Below are 20,947 nucleotides of genomic sequence, written 5' to 3' on the forward strand. Positions count from 1 at the left end.
TTTGGCTTTCAGTTGTCTGAGTGTATACTTGCAAGGGCAAGTATTTTAATAATTGTGCATGACATAGCATAATGTGGCTGAAATGTGAAAATACACAGAGAAAATTAAGTTTGCACTGCATTTATCCTGCACATTCTGATATGTAGGTGAAAATGGATTTAGTTAGATTATGGATTCACTTCTCACAGAATTTTCTTTGGGCTGGGAATTGATGTAAGGCGAAGATGACATTAAAAAATGTATAATGTCTTAACAGATGAAATCAGTGAGTGTTAAACATGTCTTCTTGTACAAACTGGATTTCCATATTTAAGTAACATGCTCACATATTCCTTGTAGTCAGTTTCTTTTTATAGGAGAATGTAGTAAAGTTTTTTTGGGGAGTCTGAAATACCCTTACATTTCAAGGAACAGAGAACAATGTTTTAGTTTGAGAACAGCATCTTTTATCAGATGTCGATGAATTTAACATTTATGAAATCTTTGAACCTAGCGGTAGCTTTCAAGATACTCAGAAGGTGAGAAATTTTAGTCTGTCAGATTTTTAATTCACAGTGAAACCTATTTTAGACAAATGTGTTGGAAAGAGGAATGGCATATTACTCTGACATACAGAAAACAGTGTTTGTAAATAAAGTCATTGTTCTCCAAAATCTTAAGTGGTGGAATTCTGAGTTGCTTTAAGAGGTAATAGAATGGGCTTATTCAGAGAGCCAAAGAGGTTTGTTAAAATGTAGTTTTATGTTGAGATGTCACTGTTTGGATTGTATTAAAGTTGGTACTGCTATTCACCTGCCCTTAAAAGTTCTAAACAAATCTGCATTTGTAAATCAGAACATTTCCAAGGAGTGTTACATGATTTTATATTGTTATTGGCTTATATGTTGCAGTACATAGAAAAAGGACAGTTTTGCTTCCATGCTGCTTTAAAGATACAGGAAGCTCCACAAGTAGAAGATTAGCAATTGCCTGCTACTTTTCTTTTTTTTTTTTTTGGCCTAGATTTTTAAAATTTCAGTCATTATAGAAATACAGATGGTTTTATTTGTTGTGGCCTGATACCTCATTGCACTTTGGTAATGAGAATCAGAAGCTTAATGAGACTGTAAGTTTGAGTGACAGGCTCCTTTTGAATTCTCATTTGAGCCTTGTCACCCACAGCTTGAGTTCATCTCGAGCTTCTGTAGCCTGAAATTTTCTCTAATGTAATAATGACTGAATCAGGCCTCACTGACTTGAACTGAAAATGCAGATAGAGGGAGCGTACCGAGAAAAAAGGTATGCAAATGGAAACAAAAATAATTTTACCGGACTACGTGTATGGTTCATGTCTTCATAGAATCCCATGACCTGTGGGGTAGGAAATCCCCGTTGTTGGAGGCAGACTCTTCAGTTGACAATGTTAGTACACATTTTTTTTAGATTTCATTTTTCTTGCCTGTACTGTCACTAAGTCAGTTAACTTCTTAATTACTTTTCTTTTGTTTAAACCATCTAAAAAGTTGCAGGGTTTTTTTTTTTCACAAAGCTACCTTTCCCATCCTATAACTCCTGGCAGATAAAGATGGTGCATTGTTAAAACAGAAATTAATAACCTGAGGTGCTTCTGAATTATTGTATTTTTCTGTGGATTATCCACAAAACTACTTGTAAGTGCTGCTTCTAGAGAACTGATATGAGAGTGGTAGTAGTATGATACAGACGTGGAAGGAGAACATTAGTGTTTGTCCTTTTCACTGCCACCCCATCCCAGGCAGACCCTGCCAAGGCAGTGTGGACTCATTAGTCTGAAAGGCCGCTGAGCTGGCTGGGCCAGCCACTGGGGAAGACATGAGACATTGTCATCTTGCTCCCTGGTCACTGCTCTGGAACCAAAGGCATTCCCAGTGTGGTGCTGGGTTCACTGGGGAGCCACGTTAACATCCTGCCTTCCCCCAGCTGTGCCAGGTGCCCTGCATGTGGTGTTACCTGTGTTATATGCTGCCTTCGGCTTTGGGGTTTCTGTGCTCGGCTGTGTGAATTGAACTGGTTGGCAGGAAGAGGATTTTGCCACTGGAATGGGATTACTCTGGTATATGCTGAAGTCACTGGAAAGACTCCCTTTGGTTTCAGTGAGTGAGCTCTGGGATGAGGAGTGAGGAGGAGGACTGGAGAGAAGGCTAACAAGAGGTTTTATGTTGCCTTTTTATCATGAACCAGGAGTCAATGTCATAGCCTTTGCCAGATAGTTTGGGTAGGTTAGAGAAGAGAGTAAGTTAAAATTAATGTTAGAAGGGAGTATTAGTTTTCTAGTTGATAAACCATTAAAAAAGTTTGTGGGGCAGTAGGCTCCCAAAGCTGTGTGGTAACGTGTGATGTCTCTCCTCAACGTGATTACAGATGTGTTCAGAATGAGGTGTCCCAGGTTCAGTTCTTGAGCCTGAGTAGAAATGATTCTATGTACCACTGCTTATCAGAATCATAGAACAGTTTGGATTGGAAGGGACCTTCAAAGCTTATGTAGTCCAACCCCCCTGCCATGAGCAGGGACATCTTCACCCAGATCAGATTGCTCAGAGCCCTGTACAGCCTGGCCTTGAATGTTTCCAGGGATGGGGCATCTACCACCTCTCTGGGCAACCTGGGCCAGTGTTTCACCACCATCATTGTAAAAAATTTTATTCCTCATGTCCAGCCTGAATCCCTCCTCCTTGAGTTTAAAACCATTACCCCTTGTCCTGTTGTAACAGGTTCTGCTAAAAGGTCTATGCCCAAGCAGAGTACCACAGTCACCCAGAGAGGGAGAGACGTTGTCAGTGTCTTGGCATTGCTCCTGGTTGGGTGTCTGTGTCCTGGCGGGGAGGGGCTGAAGCTGGCTCCTTACCCCCACATTTTGGGAGGCTGTCCCAGCTCTATGACTCAGGAACACCTGAGGCTTCCTTGGTTTCAGTCACTATGACTGTCTACACATGCTATGCCGGGTGAACTAGTGCAAATAAGAAGGATGGCAGGATAGACTTGCTTCAGAACAGCATACCTGATTATCTGTTTTTAACAGTGAGGAGGTATAAATGTTCAAATATTTGCAGGTTTATGACAGTTCTGGAGCAAGGCCTTTCACATCTAAGAGCTTGGGTCTCCTTTACATCTTGATTTTGTTTCAGAAAAGTAGACATCATTACTGGGCAAAAAGGGCAGGTTATTTGTCATCCTTTTCTAACAGGCTTATATGTCTAGACCTTCATTTACTTTTCTTAAGTGCCAGAAATGAAACAGTTTGTTTCAAGTTGAATGGGTCATGTCACTTGATATGAAACAAATCATTTTTTTTCTAGATTTTTCTTTTTGTTGAGAAAAGCTGAGAAGTTGTGTAAATTCAATTAGTTTGGGCCTGCTTTTCTTCCCGCCCTATGATGGTGTGGTTTGATACCTGTACTGAAGTATCTGTCATCAGCTGGGTTCAGATCAATATACCTGCCCAGCATCATGATAAAATTTGAACATCTTTTTGACCCTTGGGTGTATGACAGTGAGACTTAGCATCAGATGTTTGGGAATCAAAATGAGAAAATTATTTGAAAGGGCAGTATCTGTACATAGGAAAGAGATTTTCTCTGAGTGGGCAATGTGTATTTCTGAAGAGCTTTTCCATGCGCTGTGTGCCTGTACTAAAAAGGGGAAGAAAACTTGACTTTTATTATTGTTTCATTACTCTAAGTAAAAAGAATAAAATGGGAAGAAAATATATTTTCTCTGTGTGGGAAAACACTGGAAAACCCTTATTTTTGCTTTGCAGTATCACCACATCTCTCAAAAGCATCAACTGATGTTTGAGCAGTTGCAGTTCTGTAACTCTGCACAATTGGGATAAACACTGAAAAAATCTTGTGTGTGTGTTTTGTTTTTGTTTTTTTAAATAATTATAGGATTTTTTTTTGCAGGTAAGTCTGTTCTTTAATTTCAGAGTAAGAGCTGATTTGTGGTTTGTTTGCTTTTTCCTCTGTAGAAACATGAAGATACAGACTGCCCGTGTGTCATGGTTTCATGTCCTCATAAATGTAGTGTTAAAACACTGATGAGGAGCGAGGTAAGAAGTCATGCCCAGTGTTGTGCTGAAAAATTAAATGATTTTTTTTAGTAAGATCTCGCAAGAATTTTGCCAGAAGCCATTTCTTTATTAAAATGTGAGATCTAAAGAAAAGCTTTTTCTACCACACAGTTAAGTGTGATAACACTTGTATCTTTAACGATTTGCTGAAAAACTATCTAAAACCAATTAATTTCTTAGTTTTGTGTCATTCTTACACTTGGCTTGCCCAAGATTAGCGCATGTCTTTCCTGCTTTCATTTTTACTAGCGCTCCCCCTCCCCTTCCCCCATTTGAAGCATTTGTTGAGCACAATAGAGCAGCATCTTGAGGTTATTAACTTATATCAAAATAAAAAGAGAGGATTAAAATGTAGTGCACATTAGCAGGAGTCAATAAAGACTAGAAAAATCATTTAAATGTGTAGAAACTTAAATTATAATTAAATCTGTTAAATTTGGGAAAAAATAACAACTGACACTTAAAGAATTAGTGTAAGATACAGGATGATAGGAGTACAACATTCCAACAACCAAATGCAACAATGCCTAAAAATTTCTCTTAATGTATAGAAGCTAGGAGTGATATATAGACCAGAGTAAAAGAAAAAAAATTAAAACCTGTTGTGTTTGAACAGGCCCATGTTCTTGTGCACTGAAAGATATAAGTAGCATCTGTCAAAGTCGATGTGCGTTATTTTTTCTTAAAAAAAGAATTTACTCACCGAGGATGGAAAGAGCTTATTTAAGTCTTCAGCACTCTGTAAGCCTCAGTTAAGGAAAGTGCAGTTACTGAGGATAAGCTTTTCTCTTTTCACTGGTACTTATTGCCTGAGTTGGATTTGTCCTATTTCTCAGTTACACTTGTAAATTATTAATTATGTTGTAGTGCACAAGGCAGATAAAGCATCTGCCCAGCACAGGGGCAGCCTTCTCCCCAAGGATAATGAAATATAAAATACATGATAAATACTGTAGCTATTAAGAGAAATTGAGCTGCTAAGAGAAGAGAAAATATGAGCCAGTTCTATCAGTGCGTGCTTCTGAGTTTAGATCCTGGTTCTGGAGCACTTAGGCATATTGTTAAATCTTAAATCTTGGCTTCAGCAGTTACTTTGAGAAGAGGTGTATCTGAGTGCTAACAAGAATCGACCCGTTAAAGCCTGGGTCCTTGCACATCTAGTCAGAATTGGGTTCTGAAACCACTGGTAGAAACAGCACTTTAAACAGTCATCTTGCCCTGCATCATCTGTTGCTGTATGTTGCTTAATTTTTTTCTGATACTGTGAAAATGTATGTATTACTTAGCTGCATGGTTAGGGACAATGACTCTAATGCAGAAAGTGGGGAAATGCCTGCCTAACAGTTTGAGAAAATTCTGTAGCGTGAATATCATATTTCTATCTTATCTAGAATAAAAGGCAATTTTTGATGTTTAATTTGTAACTCTTTGGCAGACTTCTAGTTTTGAGAAGCTAAAAACGTGGCTTTCTTGTAAAACCTGTTATGCCACCTGTCTCTTATTCGGTCTGATTTTTTTTCTGAACCACGTGTCTTTTGAAACTACACCGCGAATTTCTGCAGATAGTGTTTAGAGCATAATAGGTGTATATCAGAGCAGAATTGGTTCAGCACTTCTTTCCGTGGAGGTGGATGAGCTGAGTCACGTGGGCCTTACGGGGTGGGAATTTCAATTGCGATTTTGAAGCCCAAAAGAGGGATGCGAACTGAGGAGCTGGATTCCAGCTCATTTCTGCTTTGTGGGAAATAAAAACTGCAGATCCCCTTTTTGAAGAGAGAGTGTTGTTGCGCTATCCTTTCCAAAAATGGCTCTTTGCTCCAACTTTTAGGCAGTTTGCATCCAGCTGCTGCCCTCTGTGCTGCAATGGCTGCTGTCTGTATATATGTATATGCTTCTGTGAATTGGTTTATTTTTAAATGAAAAGTGGTTTGTGCTCATAATAATCCAAGATACTGGAATAAATCTCAATCTGTGAAAAATGTAGGCATTTTACTAATGAGTTTTAATTCTGTGTACTGCATTTTTTTAAAGTTACTTAACTGTACCTATTCTAAAATTCTTTGTCTGTTTCATGCAGTACTTGTTTAGTCTTTTTTTGTGTAATTTAACTGTTAAATTTGGGCCCAGGGAATTGCATGTTATGTTTTGAAAAATTGGTTCTTCATGAAATTAGGATTAGAAAAAATGTACTTTACTACAGTGAAACTGATCTTAAGACTTGCTCAGAACACTGGTAAAAAATCACTTGTTGGAAAAAAAATTAGTTGTTCACTGAAGTCAAATTAAATAATATAAATAATTGTAGATTGTGTTCTTTTTGTTTGCTTTTTTTTTAATTGGGTTGCCTATTGAAACAGTCTTTAGTAGAAGTTTCACTGTATATTAAGTGTATCACACTGTATATTGTATTGGCATGTGCGTGTGGTTTACATATGTGTGTATATAGTATTTGCACTTTAGGTCAGGCTGGAGAAAATATACACACATGTATTGTATGTTCTGCAAGTGGCACACGATACAAACCTGATAACCTGTGCCCTTTATGTTTTGAGCATTATCATGCAAACGTCTTGCCAAAACTCACATTTTTTTCCTATTGCAGTTGAATGCACATTTGTCAGAATGTATTAATGCCCCAAGTACCTGTAGTTTTAAGCGTTATGGCTGCACTTTTCAGGTCAGTATATAACAATTATACTTCCCAATTGATGAAAGTCTGCAAATAGAACCTAACTCTTTGACATAAAAGTTCTGGACTTCTCTAGTCTTGGTTAAGAAAACGTCATCCAGTTGCATCAAGTGATTATGCAGCAGATGTTTGGTTTTGCATTTTAAAATAAACAATATAAAAATCCCACACATTCCTGCAGTGGTTTGGGAGTTCAGTTATTAGGTACATCTTGTTGAAATAGAAAGATGATACATTTGAAGAACTTTTTAACTTAAAGAAAGAGGAAACTTACTTTTGCTCTCCAGAAAACAGGGTAGTAACTTTAGTTGTTTCTATGAAAGTATTTAATTTCTTGAGCTAAATATGTTTATATTTTCTCTCATTTGTGTGTCTATTTTTATTAAGGTTAAGCATAGGTTACTGCACTTAAAACATGTATTTTTATGTGCATTCATATGTCTGCGTGCACATAGGTGTATAATCAAGGCATAGCATGAAATTTACTTTTTAAAAACAGTTTTAGATTTTAATCTTGGCAATTCCTGCAATATTTAAAAAAATTAAAACCAGCCAAACCTCAGAGTGTAGTTTCAGTAGTGTTATTCCAGTCTCTTCCAATATTCTGCTTCCCTTACCATAGATCTTGGGGAATTTGGATGCTTATATAATGAAGAGATTAGTCAGGAAATTTCAGAAACTGCTGACAGGAAAAAATGCAGTTTATCAGATAGTGTGATTCATTAGTTAGCCCGTGATAACTTAAAGAGACAAGAACTGTAGCAGCAACACTTCTTAAAGTCCTTCCTGCTGGTGTTTGCAGGTTCTTAAATAATGAGCATTTATCACTTCAGGTGTTAACAGTAATGCTCTTAGCAGTAGAACTGATCGATGCTGTAACCCTGCCCACTGTTATGTCGTATGTATTGCCATTCATTTGATGTATGTATATGTGTGCATATATGTACATATATCCACATATATATTTTTAGTATTTTATATAGAGTACATACTTTGAGGATCATTGAAACCCTTGCAGTTGCTTTGCAGCATATCTGCCATCATAGCTAATATACTCTGCATTGCAAAACACTTACTGAAGTAGGTGTAATGCAACACAATACAAATAAAGTAAGTAACGTGGTCTGCATCTTATGTACTCTGTATATGATCTATGTGTGTTCTGTAAACTTTTTATATAGTGGTTATTTGTAACAGCATTTATAGGTTGTGCAGAGGCAGCAAATCTGAATACCAGCAATCATGATGACAAGATGACAAATTAGGCATTGTAATATCTCTCAGAGTGGTTTGTAAAGCTGGTAGTTTCCAATGATGATAAATTGATCTTAAATATTTGTCTTTAATAGTCAACAGAGGGAAAATTCAGTACTTATGAAGCTGTTTGTGAAATACAACCAAAGTTTTAAATTATGGTTTGGGGAATTGGACATTTTAGATTTTGTATGACTCAAGAGTTTTATTGTGCTTTGTTTACTGTAAAGCTACACAGAGACTCTAAAATACAATTCATTTCATAAATCTTGTTCATCTTTATTGCCTCTGACGTATCTGACACACTGGATGGAGATACATGGCAGTTGTGTAAAACACTTGCTGTATTAAATGTATTCCTGACTTCTGTGAATTCCCAAGTAGATTTCCCTTCTCTCTACAGTTCTGCAACATGCATCCGTGAACCAAAATATGTAGTGTTGGTTCGATGTCTTGATATACTCTTTCTTTGTAGGTTTAAAAGAAGTGGAATTGGCTAAAATGTATAAATTCTTTGTTGTCACAGGGAACAAACCAACAAATTAAAGCACATGAAGCCAGCTCAGCAGTGCAGCATGTTAACTTATTGAAAGAGTGGAGCAATGCTCTAGAAAATAAGGTATATCTTCTACTCACTTCTAATTTTCATTGGTTTCTTTAAATCATATAGAAGTACTGGAAGAAGCGCTTTTTTTGCCTGTTCAACAGCTGTTCAACAGTACAGCTAAAGCACTTGTAGGCTTCAAAAGCAATCAAGCCATTTAGTATATCTGGTACCTTTGTTACAACAAAATGCTGTGAGAAACTTGGCTTCGCAACTCCGTATACAATTTTCTTCGCTGGTAACTTAAGTAAAATATTTTCTTCAGGTAGTTAAAGTTCCTCTCTGAGCTGCCTTCTTACAAAAAGGGAGGGTTCAGAAAGCTATGGCAGAGCTATGAGCTGTACTTTTGCTACCTCAATATTTTTCCAGAGATAACATTGTTAGAAATACAATGTAGTAAACCAGTTATTTACTTTATTTATTTTTGTTCTTGCTTCCCAAACTTAATGACCTGCAAAAATTAATTAAATTAAACATATGGTAGTTCATTGGCATGATGATTTCTGCTTTAGTGGTAGACCAGAATTAAGTTCATGTTGCAGGGCTTCCTTGGGATGCCTGGTTTTAGATTGATTGGGATTTGGGAGATGCTGGAAATCATATCAGTATCAGCTATGATCTTGTGAATCGTTTGAATGACTTAACCATCTGTTCTGCAAATAAAACTTAAGGCTTTGATTTAAAAACTTTTGAAAAAATTGTACATAGCCATTAAAATAATGCTGCTGCTTTTGGGGGGCATTGAAACAAATCCGAGAATTACTAAATGATTCTACAGATGCAGGCAGAAGAATCAGGAGCTCCTTCAGATTTTTCTAGAATGAGTAAAATAAGAGCAACAATTCCAGTGTAAGCTTAGGGGCAGTTAAGATATTTGTGGCTTGTGACTTCTGTCACCTCTCAGCAGATCACCAGCTCGAGTTTAACAAACTCTGTCTAGAAAGCGAATTCCCTTCTGGGCCTACAGTGGCCGCTCATGTGTGGCTTTCCAGCAGGTCCTGTGGCCGCAGGACGCAGAGTTTTAAAGCAGAATTAAGAGGAACAGCAAAGCATGATTTTTGTCCCCAGCAGATTTGTCACTGGACTGCTTGGTTTTGAACTTGAAGCCCCATAAGGAAACCATGCAACCTAGGAGAGGTCTAGTGTAGTTTTTTTAGATAGAGTTTTTACTACCTGTGTAAGTTTGATTATCAATAACAATACTTAATTTTGCTTTTCAGTAGAATCTCTTGGTTAATGTAGGAACTGTATTATTTTTTAATTTTAACAGATACAAATTCATATCCTCACTTATTTTTTCATTAGGCTGATTGAAATTTACAATTTATTTTACATCATAGGAAAAAAGCATGTTCCCTGTGACTTCCAGAATAGATCATGTTCTGCCTTTTGTCAGTGTCCTGAGAGGTGCTTTGTCATTTAAAAAATGCCCAGCAGTTCTGTGTTTATCTCTTATAGAGCTAAGAGAATATACACTTCACTACTCTTTTATGTTCAGTTTTTGGTTTAACTTTCATTTAGGACTGCTTATCATTGCTTGTCCATTTTTTTTTTTCTTTTCACTTCCTGCTTTGTAGCCTTCTTCCTATTCATAATAAAGAGTTGAATCACTGGAAATCCCAAGGCCATGCCACGTTACCAGAATAGCTAACCGCATATCATATGTCAGTGACTTTATTCTAGAGAAGGGTAGCAAAATGATTTGTAACTTCACGTTGTTCTCTTTCTTTGAAGAACGAAGATAACTTTACGCTGTTGTTCTTCAGTGCATCAATTAACTTAGTTGGTGAATATCACAGAAATCTTGGCCCTGCAGAAGTTGGTAGAAATCTTCTTGTTGACTTCTGTCAGGTCAAGATTTCATCAGAAATGCTCCCTGTGATGTGGATGGAGGGGAAAGGAGGTTTTTTTTCCCCCCGTCATGTTCTTTAACAGTGCTGGTGGAGTGTGCACCATGAAAGTCTCTGAGCTGCAAAGCTTGTGCCAAGTTATGGGTTTGGTATTTGAATGGTGCTGCTGGCAAAGAATAGTAAGAAAAGGTCAGATGTAAAATTTTGAATCAAAACTTTGTGGGGTGAATTAAAATTCAGTGTCTTGTTCACTCTGTGATGGGACAGACTTGCAGACTGAGCTCCCACAGGTTTTGTGATGTTGGAAACAGTGACTTCAATGTAATTTTGTAGCTTTGTCACATTTTTAAAGAAATCTGATATAAACTCGTTTTGCTTTTTTAATATGTGACTTAAATACGGGACCTGTCTATTTTAATGTGATTCTTTGTACCATAAGAGGGTTTCTTCCTTTCTCTTTTAGTAAGAAATAAGTAGTAGCTTAATTTGAAAAACTGTTGAATATAAGAGCATGCTTTATTCCAGCAATATTTCAAATATGACAAGGAAGTAGAGGAACTGATCGATGTAGTTTGTAAATAGATGCTGTGTTTTCTTTACCTTTTTTAACTCAAATTCCAAAGATTTATGCCACATGCAATTAGGAAACTATGTTTAGTGTTCAAGATTTCTTATTCACAGATTACCTCCAAACTACTACAATTATGAACTTAGCAGTGACAGTTCTGTATGATTAAGGGCTCCAGGACATAATTCCATTTTTCTTGTCTTCTGTAGAACTGTGTGGAAAATCTCAGTACAAGATAGGCCCACGTATCATAACTTGTACAAAAATGGAAAAGTGCTGCTAGTGACACAGAGTGTAACTGCCTTGTGGTTGGGAGGCCTGGGGAGGAAACAATGAGGAAATGGGAATGTAAAGATCACGATTAATTATAGAACTCTGATTCAATAAGGAAAAGGAGGATGCAAAGAATTGAAGTGGCTACCCGGTGGAACTGGAATCTGTGGGAGGCAGGGGTACTAGTTTAAATTTAAACTTGTTTTTGAAATTTTTCTCTATTACCTAGGCATGTGTTCCCTCAGCCTCAAGATTGTTTCTCTCTCTGCACTGGCAAAATTAGCTTTGTCTCATTTCTCCTGAGCCTCTTCTGCCAGTTTTTCATATATAAAATGCAGAACTAATGTATGTGTGTGTATGCACACATAGTATGTTGTGTTGAAAAGCAGATAAGCCCATATGTAATGGTGTATTTTTGAGCTCCGCTCCAATGAGTGTGCTGAATGCCTGTAGACTTTGGCAGGCCTGTGTCTAGTTTAGGCTAGTATAGAAATGGAAATTATTTACCGTTTTAAAGAGGCTGACTTCTTGAGTCTGGGAATGCAGTGACATGTAAATGATTCAGCTATGTCTGATTAGAGGACAGCTAAGGGGGTGGAATTCTACAGAGGCAGAGGTAAAAATACCTTCATCGGAAACCAGCATCTCTATTGGGGGTGTTGGTGTAGATTTTTTGAGGGAGAACATGAGGCATCCAAGTAATTTGTCATGATGTGGAATGTTTATCAAAAGATTTTTGTGGATCAGAAATGGTGCTGCTTCTAATCCATATAAAGATCTGTGGCATTAGGGCATGTCCAAATGTTGTTTTGTGTCAAGTATTTGTTTTCTATGTTTTTGCTGCTGAATAATCTTGCCTAGAGAAAAATGAGGGGTTTGTTTTGTTTTTTTTTTTAAAAAGCAACCCACCAACACAAACCAACCCCCTTCCTCGAACCACATTAATAAACAGAGCACAAAATAGTGTGACGGAGAACATTTACTGTATTACTTTCATCTCCAAAGAGATCTAATATGTGATATTCTTCCAACAAGGCTCATGTTTGAAAATCAGAATGAGTCACTAATGAATGAATTCATAAGATGTCAATACAGAGAGAGAATATAATCTGCAGCTCCTTAGTCTTTTCAACTCATAGGCACTATTGGGTTTTCCTTCCAGTGCATGGATCCCTTCTGCATTCACTCATTTCAGGAGTCTCCATCACCATCACATCCTGTGAAGCCAAGCCAATCCCATCCAGATGTTTTTCCTTAAACTTGCTCTAGATCAGTTTAGATGGGAGTAGGTGAGGAAGATGAACGTTTCCCTTTCCTGAGCAGCTTTTCAGCTGCTTGGCTTTTCTCTGCTGTCCTTTCTGCACAGGGTTTGAGGTTTTAGCGCTGATCTAGAGCTAAATAGGTTGTTTCTTCCAAACTCCAAGCAGCTCCCAAGTCACTTACTGGAAACCAGGGAACCAAGCCACTAAATAACAAGCTGAATAAACAAAAGATTACGCTTAGACACAAGTTCTTTTGCTGTTTGTCTATCCTATCTGCACTTTCATTAGCCAAACTTGTACCAATACCACGCTGTGGAAGTGCAACAGTAGCTCTCGGAAGGTTGGGGTTTCTTTATTTATTTGCAAGACGTGGATAGGGATTTTACTAGGATCTCATCCCTTTCATGTGTGTAAGATAGCTTAAAACTAATTAAGTTATAGGTATTTTTAATAAATTTTGGCAGGAGTAATTGTAGAATTTTTTCCAGGTGGCCTTGCTCCAGAATGAAAGTTTGGAAAAGAACAAGAGTATACAAACTTTACATAATCAGATTTGTAGCTTTGAAATAGAAATTGAAAGACAGAAGGAAATGCTGCGGAATAATGAATCTAAAATACTTCATTTACAGGTAAGAAATTTAGAATCTCCCCATTAAAGCAGAAATGGCAGTAGCTTCTGTTCTGTGCCTTTACACTTGTGAAGCGAGGTGTTCTAATTAAAAAGGGGGGGAGAAAGTTTACCTTATTATAAAGCTATTTTGATTTTTTTTTTATTTCCCTAAAACACTGCAGTTGCCCAGCCTGTGTTAAAACAAAAACCCTCTTTAAAAAGGGAGAAGTTTGAAAAAAAAATCACAAATCTTATCTGAGGAATAATCGATTATTTTTTTTCTTCTCTGCAAAAAATTAACTGCTTGAGGAACTGCTGTCAAACTGGAGGGCAAGATTAGCACCTTAAAACTGTCATGTGTAAAATGTATATTTCTTTTTCTACTTGCTGGTATTTTTAAAAATATTAAGCATGGGTGAGATCAGTCTGGTGTGTAACTAATTCAAACGTAGTACATTGCATTTGAATGTACTTTTTAGATCCGTGTTTCTGTTATCCTTCTGAGGAAAATGTATCTAATTATTCCTTTGCCAGTGGGTTTGAGTTTCTTAGTCTGTGGTCTGATTCACCTGGCCACTCGCCAGTGTCGAACCAGAAATTCTCTGGATGCTCCAGCATGGTGCGTAAGCCCGAGCTGGAATTCTTTGCTTTGGAGTCAGAGCTGACTTGCAAAGTGGATGCCGGGAATTTGTGTTAGCTTGTGTGATACTGGCCACAATTAGGGAACCCTCAGGACATGTTTAGCAAGCTGTTGTGAAGGTATTGTGTGCACATTATTTAAGTATGTCTTCTGCTAGAATATCGAATGCCTGCTTTAGGAACCAGCTTAAAGGGATATAGATAAAATCAGTTTTTTTCACTTCCTGTTCACCTCACATATTGAATTGCAAATGTGGATACTCAAGAAAGATAAAAGTATCCAAACTGGAGTATGGCTAAAATTCAAAGGGTAGGACATTCAAGAGCTCAGAGCCTTGAGACCCTCAATGCTGGTTTATAAGGTAACCTTTAAGTTTGGCAGCACCAACGTTTCTCCTTATAGTGCTTATTTCTTTCCATGTTCTGCCCACATAGTAACCAGTTTAGCCTGCCTTAGTCATTGTTATTTGGTCTGATGATAGTCTGGAATATGGCTGCATGCTTACAATATTGCATTCTGACACTGGGGAGCCAATCCTTGTATGTACTGATATTGCTGATTGAATCTACCGGGAGGTAAGTTAATTTGTAAGCCTGGGGTTTTTACACGTGCTGTCTCAATAACCAGTGATGAGAGGGGAAATGGAAAAGACCTAGAGCAAAGTTTCTGATGATTGTCTTGAAAACAGATTGTAATATCTTTGATTTCCTCAAGCTGTAAGTGTTAGCAAAATCAATTTTCAAATGGCTTATGTTTAGAAAAAAAAGAACAAAACAAAACAATGTGGTGGGCAGATTTCAACAGGTGGCTTTTTGGTGGTAATAAGTACTGGAGGATGTGTTTTGCCTTTTTTTTTTTTTTCTTTCCTCCTTTTTGCTTCTACTTGCCAGCTACTTTAGTTTAGTTATTTTAAGCCAAACTGTATTTTGCAGCTATTTTAACCCGATTCCTTCTGCTTACTGGAACCTCCTGGTTCACTCAAGTTGTTAAGGGCATCCTGGAAACACACCTCAACTTGGTTTTCCCTGGACAATGTTATTACTCTTCTGTTGGTGCCTACTGGGCGTTGAAGGAATGAGTTACCTGTTGCGATCCGTTCTTTTTCTGGGTTGCACTGGGCAGCCATGGCTATACAAGAGCCACAGATGTTTCCAGTGTAGAACTACCCAATTTGGGTCTGGCCAAGTGTTATTTGATTAGTCCCCTAAGTCCTATACATGGTAGTAATTTCTAGAGCAGTTTCAATATTAGTTGTTGTGTAGCCACCTTTGGCTTGGGAAGAGCTGTTTCTGGCATCATCCGTGCTATGAGGGGTTTAGCACAGCTGCTGTAAATGCATCAAAGGTGTCTGGGAACTGTCAGGAACCTAAACCTTGAGATGTTTTGATTCAGATTAACTTTCTATATGCTGGTGTCTAGAGAAAGTGTTTTTACCATGAGAGTATGTGATACTTTTTTGACTGCTGTCTTGTGGAAAGGAACTTTTACATCCCGTATTCAGTCGTTCTTAGAAGTAGATGGAAGCATATGAGGAAGCCAAGTCTTAAACTGGGTGTGGACATGAGGTACTTAAAGACAAAAGAGACAATGACCTTGTGAATATAAAATGATTTGATTGGCAACACATTCCTTCAAAGGAGGAAGATGCGTAATTTGTATTCCTAGTCAAGTAGTGCATTTGGTTCCTTTTCTAGTTTGTGCTTCAGCTTTTTAGTTTTGCTCTATCAGTTGCAATGGAAAGGTCCATTAGGAGCACCTGAAAGAGAGAGAACTGCAAATATAACTTTCTTCAGTTCCTCATGACATTTTCTGAATTCTTTTAGTAATAACGATGCTGAAATTCTGGAAATTGTTTATTAGAAATACCAAACAAAACCTAGATGAAAATTAACATCAAGAAGAGCCCTCAATGATTTGCCAGGCATATAACTCTGGATTAATGATCTGGAGAGGTCAGTTGCTGGAATGAAAAGTGCAGGCAGAAAATTGATATCTACTTGAAAATTTATGAATACAGTGTGAGACATCTGTGTGCTTTCTAATGGAATAATTAGAGACAGTGAAATTCTCCACTGCTGCATTAAATTCAGGTTTAGTACATCAGTGTCTCCCAGCACGAGGGAGGTTGATTCTCTGTAGGTTAAAAAAATAGAGATCCCACTGCTTTTTAAAAACAGGATACAAGTCTCTTTTTGATTATTCTGTCTCTTTTGAATTCTCGGGAAGGGGTTCAGGACATAAACCACTATACGTTTGCCAGCATGTAGTAGAAGCAGCTAAAACCCAGAATTGGTTGTGCATGTACAAAGACAGAATGTTGCACATAGGTTGATGGAGAAAAGCTGGTCCCTTGTAACAACTTTTACTAAACTTCTCCCAAAAGAAGAATAACTTAAAATTCTTCTGCATCTTTACCACTTTCCCAATTCATTAAAAGATGTATTTATTCATTTGGTTTGATACTGTGTTAGCGCTAAGAGGTCCCGGTTGGAAATTAGAGCATCTCTGTGTGATGCACTGTGCAAACCCACAACCACGTTATTGTTCTTGCCTTAGAGAGTTCGTGTTTTGTGTGAGTAGAGGAAAAAGATCAGACTTGGTGCGCCTTGAGTTTCCTTCTGCATGTTAACTGTGAATTAATGGCCAAATCTTTTGGTTCTGCTCTTACGACGTTAATTCAGGCCATTTCATGGTGTGCTTCCTTCTATATGTATAACTAACAGCCCTTCCCTATTTTATAGTCTGATTAGCATCAGTCCAACTGAGACTGTGGTTGGAGCTGATGATCAGTATGTCCAGGCAAGTTGCTTAATCTGTTTAATGGGACCGTGCCCCTGCATTTGTGATTCAGTACACAGCTTTCCTTCACAAAGTCATAATTTTGCAAGTGAGCTATATAAGCTTGTTTTAAAACACCAGCACAGAAATAAATAGTTAATCTTGAAATATGTTAGGTCACTTGGTGGTTTTGAGACGCATCAAAATAAAAGACTCCTAGAATGTCATTTTGCTAGCTGGCTTATCGAATTGACAGCCTTCAATTAATTGTTACAGACTTTCAGTGTATCTGAAACCATGTGATTAAAAGCAAATGCCTAAAAGGGGAAATGAAGGTTGAATGATACAGAGGGGTTTTCCCCATCAGTGGGGAAAATTGAATCCACATGGCTAACCAGAAGCCAAATGCGAAATAACTTTATTTTCTTGTTTTGTACTCAACTGCTACATTTTTTTTTTTAAGAAGTGAAAAAACAATCATTTTTACCTGTATTGGCGCTATATGATGATGAACTATAAAGTTAGATTTGGAATTTAACTGTAGGTGGTAGCAAAAGTAGTTTCTTGTCTAAAATACTTATGTTACCATTTGAACTTCACAACTGATTATGGGGTTCTGGCTAAAATTCCTGCTAGTCCGATTTAGCTGTGATAACGTGAAGTGCTATGTATTTCTTGCATCAGATTTGAGGTAGGCTGGGAAATATGTTCTTCTTTATATTTGTAATATACTGAGGTGCTTACAGTGTCCCTCTTTCACAGAATACCAGCTTTTCTATATATTTTTTGAGTATTACATTTTATGCCTTTCCAAAATCAGCTGGGTTTTTTTCTTTGTTTTCTTAAGACGACTCAACCAGCAAGCACCTTCAGGACACGTGGCTTATTCAATTTAGGAAGTAAGAGTAGGAATCCTAAAAGTGCTGAAGGGATCAGAAGTGGTAGTTTTGCTCACACTCTTGAGGGCTTCTGCGATGGGTATGGGCATGTAATAACTTCAGCTTTGATTTTATGTGAGCTTGGAGCTTTTTAATGCCGCTGTATGTGCACATACACGTACCCCTGCTCCTTGTTTAGAAGTCTACTGATGCTTTTCTGGAGGGGTAAGTTAATTTGCTGTTACCCCATGATAAATGCGTCCGCATGAGCAGTAAGTTGTTGTGCCCATACTTGGTCGCTTAAGTACTCTGACACAAACCCCAACAAATATCAGCCCATAGTATCAATGTTGAGCCATTCAGAATATTGTTCTTGCATAGAAAGGTTTGGTTTTTTAAAAAAAAAAATCAGATGGGCACACAAACAATTCCTTTTTTAATTAAAAAATCGTGTTGATCATTCTCATAGTGCTCTAATATTAATACATATGCAGCACTGAAGATTTTTTTAAGTGTTTTATAAATGCTCAGGCTATTCCTCTAAAGTTTCAATGTTTGTTTTATTAAAATATTTGACATAAGTGAAACTTGTTTATATTGGAAAAGTATCTTATTATTGAGATATAATCCTTGTTTAATTTGCATAAATTAATGTCTCTTTGTTATTTTAACTCATAACTTATTGTTTTATGAAGCGAGTGATAGACAGTCAAGCAGAGAAACTGAAAGAACTGGACAAAGAAATCCGTCCCTTCCGCCAGAACTGGGAGGAGGCTGACAGCATGAAGAGCAGCGTGGAGTCCCTCCAGAACAGGGTGACTGAGCTGGAAAGTGTTGATAAAACTTCAGGGCAAGGAGCTCGAAATACAAGTAAGTGTAAGCACAATGGGCTGAAGCACTCAGCAGCGCTGTCAGGAGAAGAATGGTGTCCTTTGAATGGCACTCCATTGTGACTTTCATGTGGAAGCATCAAGAATGCTGGTTCTTCTGATTTTTCAATAGGAAACTGTGTAATCCCTTTGAAGATGTGGCATTGCTTCCATGCTGTTTCATAGGCTTGATTCTTCTGTTTTGTTTTCTTGACCCTTGCCTCGATTACAGTGTTAGTTCATTATAAATACTGTCTCAATTGATCTTTGACAGCTAATAGTTTTCAGCAGCTTCTTTAAATACAGTCTTGGTATATTGACAAGTCGTCTTTGATTACTCTTCTTCCCCATGAGCGGATCAACAGTGTCATTATCCACCTGAAAGCACCCGCCCTGATATCTGTTACAGAGGTATATTTGATCCAAAGAAAACAGTGAGACCTGTGTGGCAGTAAGGTTGTTGTGCTTGCTGAATAAACTGAAAATGGGAGTTTAGCAAGAGATAGTGTAGATCATATGTAAGCGTTTAAATGATTGGGACAAAGAACTTAATATTTAAATAGAACTGTATAAAACAAATGTGCCTTATGAATTTAGCTGCTTCTCAGTATTTTATGTTGCCCAATTTTGCCAGTGTGCAAAGACAAAGAGTAGCATTGTCATGTGAGGGTAAGGGAACATAAAAACAGCTGTCCTTCCAAGCTGTTTAAGTGGCCATATAATGCAGAGCCAGGCTTGAATTTCCTGTTCTTTTATGCTGAGCGTTAGACATGGTAACAACGCTACACTTCTGAGACAGGTAGTGTCTGAGAAGAATGTTTTGAGTGATCAGTGGTGCTTCGGAATTACAGGGGGGGTTATATAGGATGTGTGACCGCTTCCAAAGTCTTCACTGCTAATAGCAACCTATAGATAATGCTACCAAGTCTCAAAAAATTGAAGCCTCTGTAGTTATATTGCTTAGTGACTAGTCAACATTTATGTTAGATTATTTGAATATTGGACTTTTACTGCATGTGTGATTAATGTCCATATTTATAAAAATCCTAGTAAACTAGATACTAGCTGGCAAACTATTGGCTGTGGAAATTCCTTCAGGAATGCAGCTAGGTTCTGGGGGAGGAAAGTGTTTTCATATACATTATCAGCCTTAGTGATTGAGTTTTACAGACTTTAGGAAAAAACCAAAACCCTTTTCTCACCCTTATCCTTTCTGTTGTCTCCCAGGCCTGCTAGAGACACAGCTGAGCAGACATGATCAGATGCTGAGTGTTCATGATATTCGGCTGGCTGACATGGACCTCCGATTCCAGGTTTTGGAAACTGCCAGTTACAACGGCGTATTAATTTGGAAAATCCGAGATTATAAACGTCGGAAGCAAGAGGCAGTCATGGGGAAGACTCTGTCCTTGTACAGCCAACCCTTTTATACTGGATACTTTGGCTACAAGATGTGTGCCAGAGTTTACCTTAACGGAGATGGCATGGGAAAGGGGACACACTTGTCGCTGTTTTTTGTCATAATGCGTGGCGAATACGATGCGTTGCTTCCTTGGCCATTTAAACAGAAAGTGACTCTCATGCTAATGGATCAGGGACCGTCTCGTCGCCACTTAGGAGATGCTTTCAAGCCAGATCCAAACAGCAGCAGTTTCAAGAAACCAACTGGAGAAATGAACATTGCATCTGGCTGCCCAGTCTTCGTGGCTCAAACTGTTCTAGAGAATGGAACGTATATTAAAGATGATACTATTTTTATTAAAGTCATAGTGGATACATCGGATCTACCAGACCCCTGACATACGATGGGGGAGGCCGATTAAACAGAAGACAACTCCGTTTGGGGGTTTTATATCAGTTTGTCTTCAATCAGAGGTCCTAAAGCTCACAGAACCACCTTGTGGAACAGACGGAAGAGTTTGAAGGCATAACTGCATAGGGTCCAATTGCAAAAGTAGCAACACATTAAGAAATCATACCATGATATATTTTTTAATAGAACTAGCAACACTTAAGCTCTGAAGAATCACTTATCCCTCATGAGGATAATGATTATGGTCAGAGAGGATTTTTTTTTTTAACTTATTAATGATCTAGTCAATTGGAGGTGAAAAGACGTATACAGTATGTGCTGAATAAATTACTGACTTTTATTTCTTTAAGCTAGAATACAAAAACATAAAAAAACTTCACACGTGGGCTAGCTGGAAATTGTCAGCATGTTAAAAGAAGAAATGATGAAGTAATGTTGCAATTATATTATTTGAAAAACTGAGGTGCAATCTTGTCTGAAATATAGTATATTGTCTTTTTAAGGCCTCATCTGGTCTCTGTTTTAATAATTACTTTGTCAGAAGATCTTGGAAAAGTATCCATGTCTTCTCAAAAGTATCTGAATCAAAATCATATTTTTATTTAAAGTTCTATTGTTACAGAAAACATTTTATTTTAAAACTGTTGATAGACTGATATTTCTTGGAAGAAAAATAGAAGATATCAAACACTGGTTATCACTTGTGATAGGAAAAAAAACTATTCAATTCTGTTATTTCTCTTTAGAAATGTAAACCTACAATATATGTCGT

The 20,947-nt window shown here is 37.6% G+C and overlaps 1 protein-coding gene across 6 annotated transcripts in view; it reads left to right on the forward strand.

Annotated features, from left to right (window-relative positions):
* TRAF3 (TNF receptor associated factor 3) overlaps positions 1-20,677 on the forward strand; it is a 67,607-nt gene extending 46,930 nt beyond the window's left edge. For 5 of the 6 annotated variants that reach the window (XM_071809664.1, XM_065839433.2, XM_071809662.1 and 2 more), the window contains 6 exons: positions 3,986-4,066; positions 6,690-6,764; positions 8,557-8,649; positions 13,076-13,216; positions 18,189-18,363; positions 19,590-20,677. In XM_071809664.1, coding sequence (XP_071665765.1) covers positions 3,986-4,066; positions 6,690-6,764; positions 8,557-8,649; positions 13,076-13,216; positions 18,189-18,363; positions 19,590-20,161 — 1,137 coding nt within the window. In that variant the 3' untranslated portion in view covers positions 20,162-20,677. The remainder of the gene's footprint in view (positions 1-3,985; positions 4,067-6,689; positions 6,765-8,556; positions 8,650-13,075; positions 13,217-18,188; positions 18,364-19,589) is intronic. The other variant, XM_071809666.1, reaches the window with a different exon arrangement.
* Positions 20,678-20,947: the final 270 nt, after the last annotated feature.

Source organism: Patagioenas fasciata, chromosome 5 (genome assembly GCF_037038585.1).
Source record: "Patagioenas fasciata isolate bPatFas1 chromosome 5, bPatFas1.hap1, whole genome shotgun sequence".
In the NCBI taxonomy this organism is placed as follows: Eukaryota; Metazoa; Chordata; class Aves; order Columbiformes; family Columbidae; genus Patagioenas; species Patagioenas fasciata.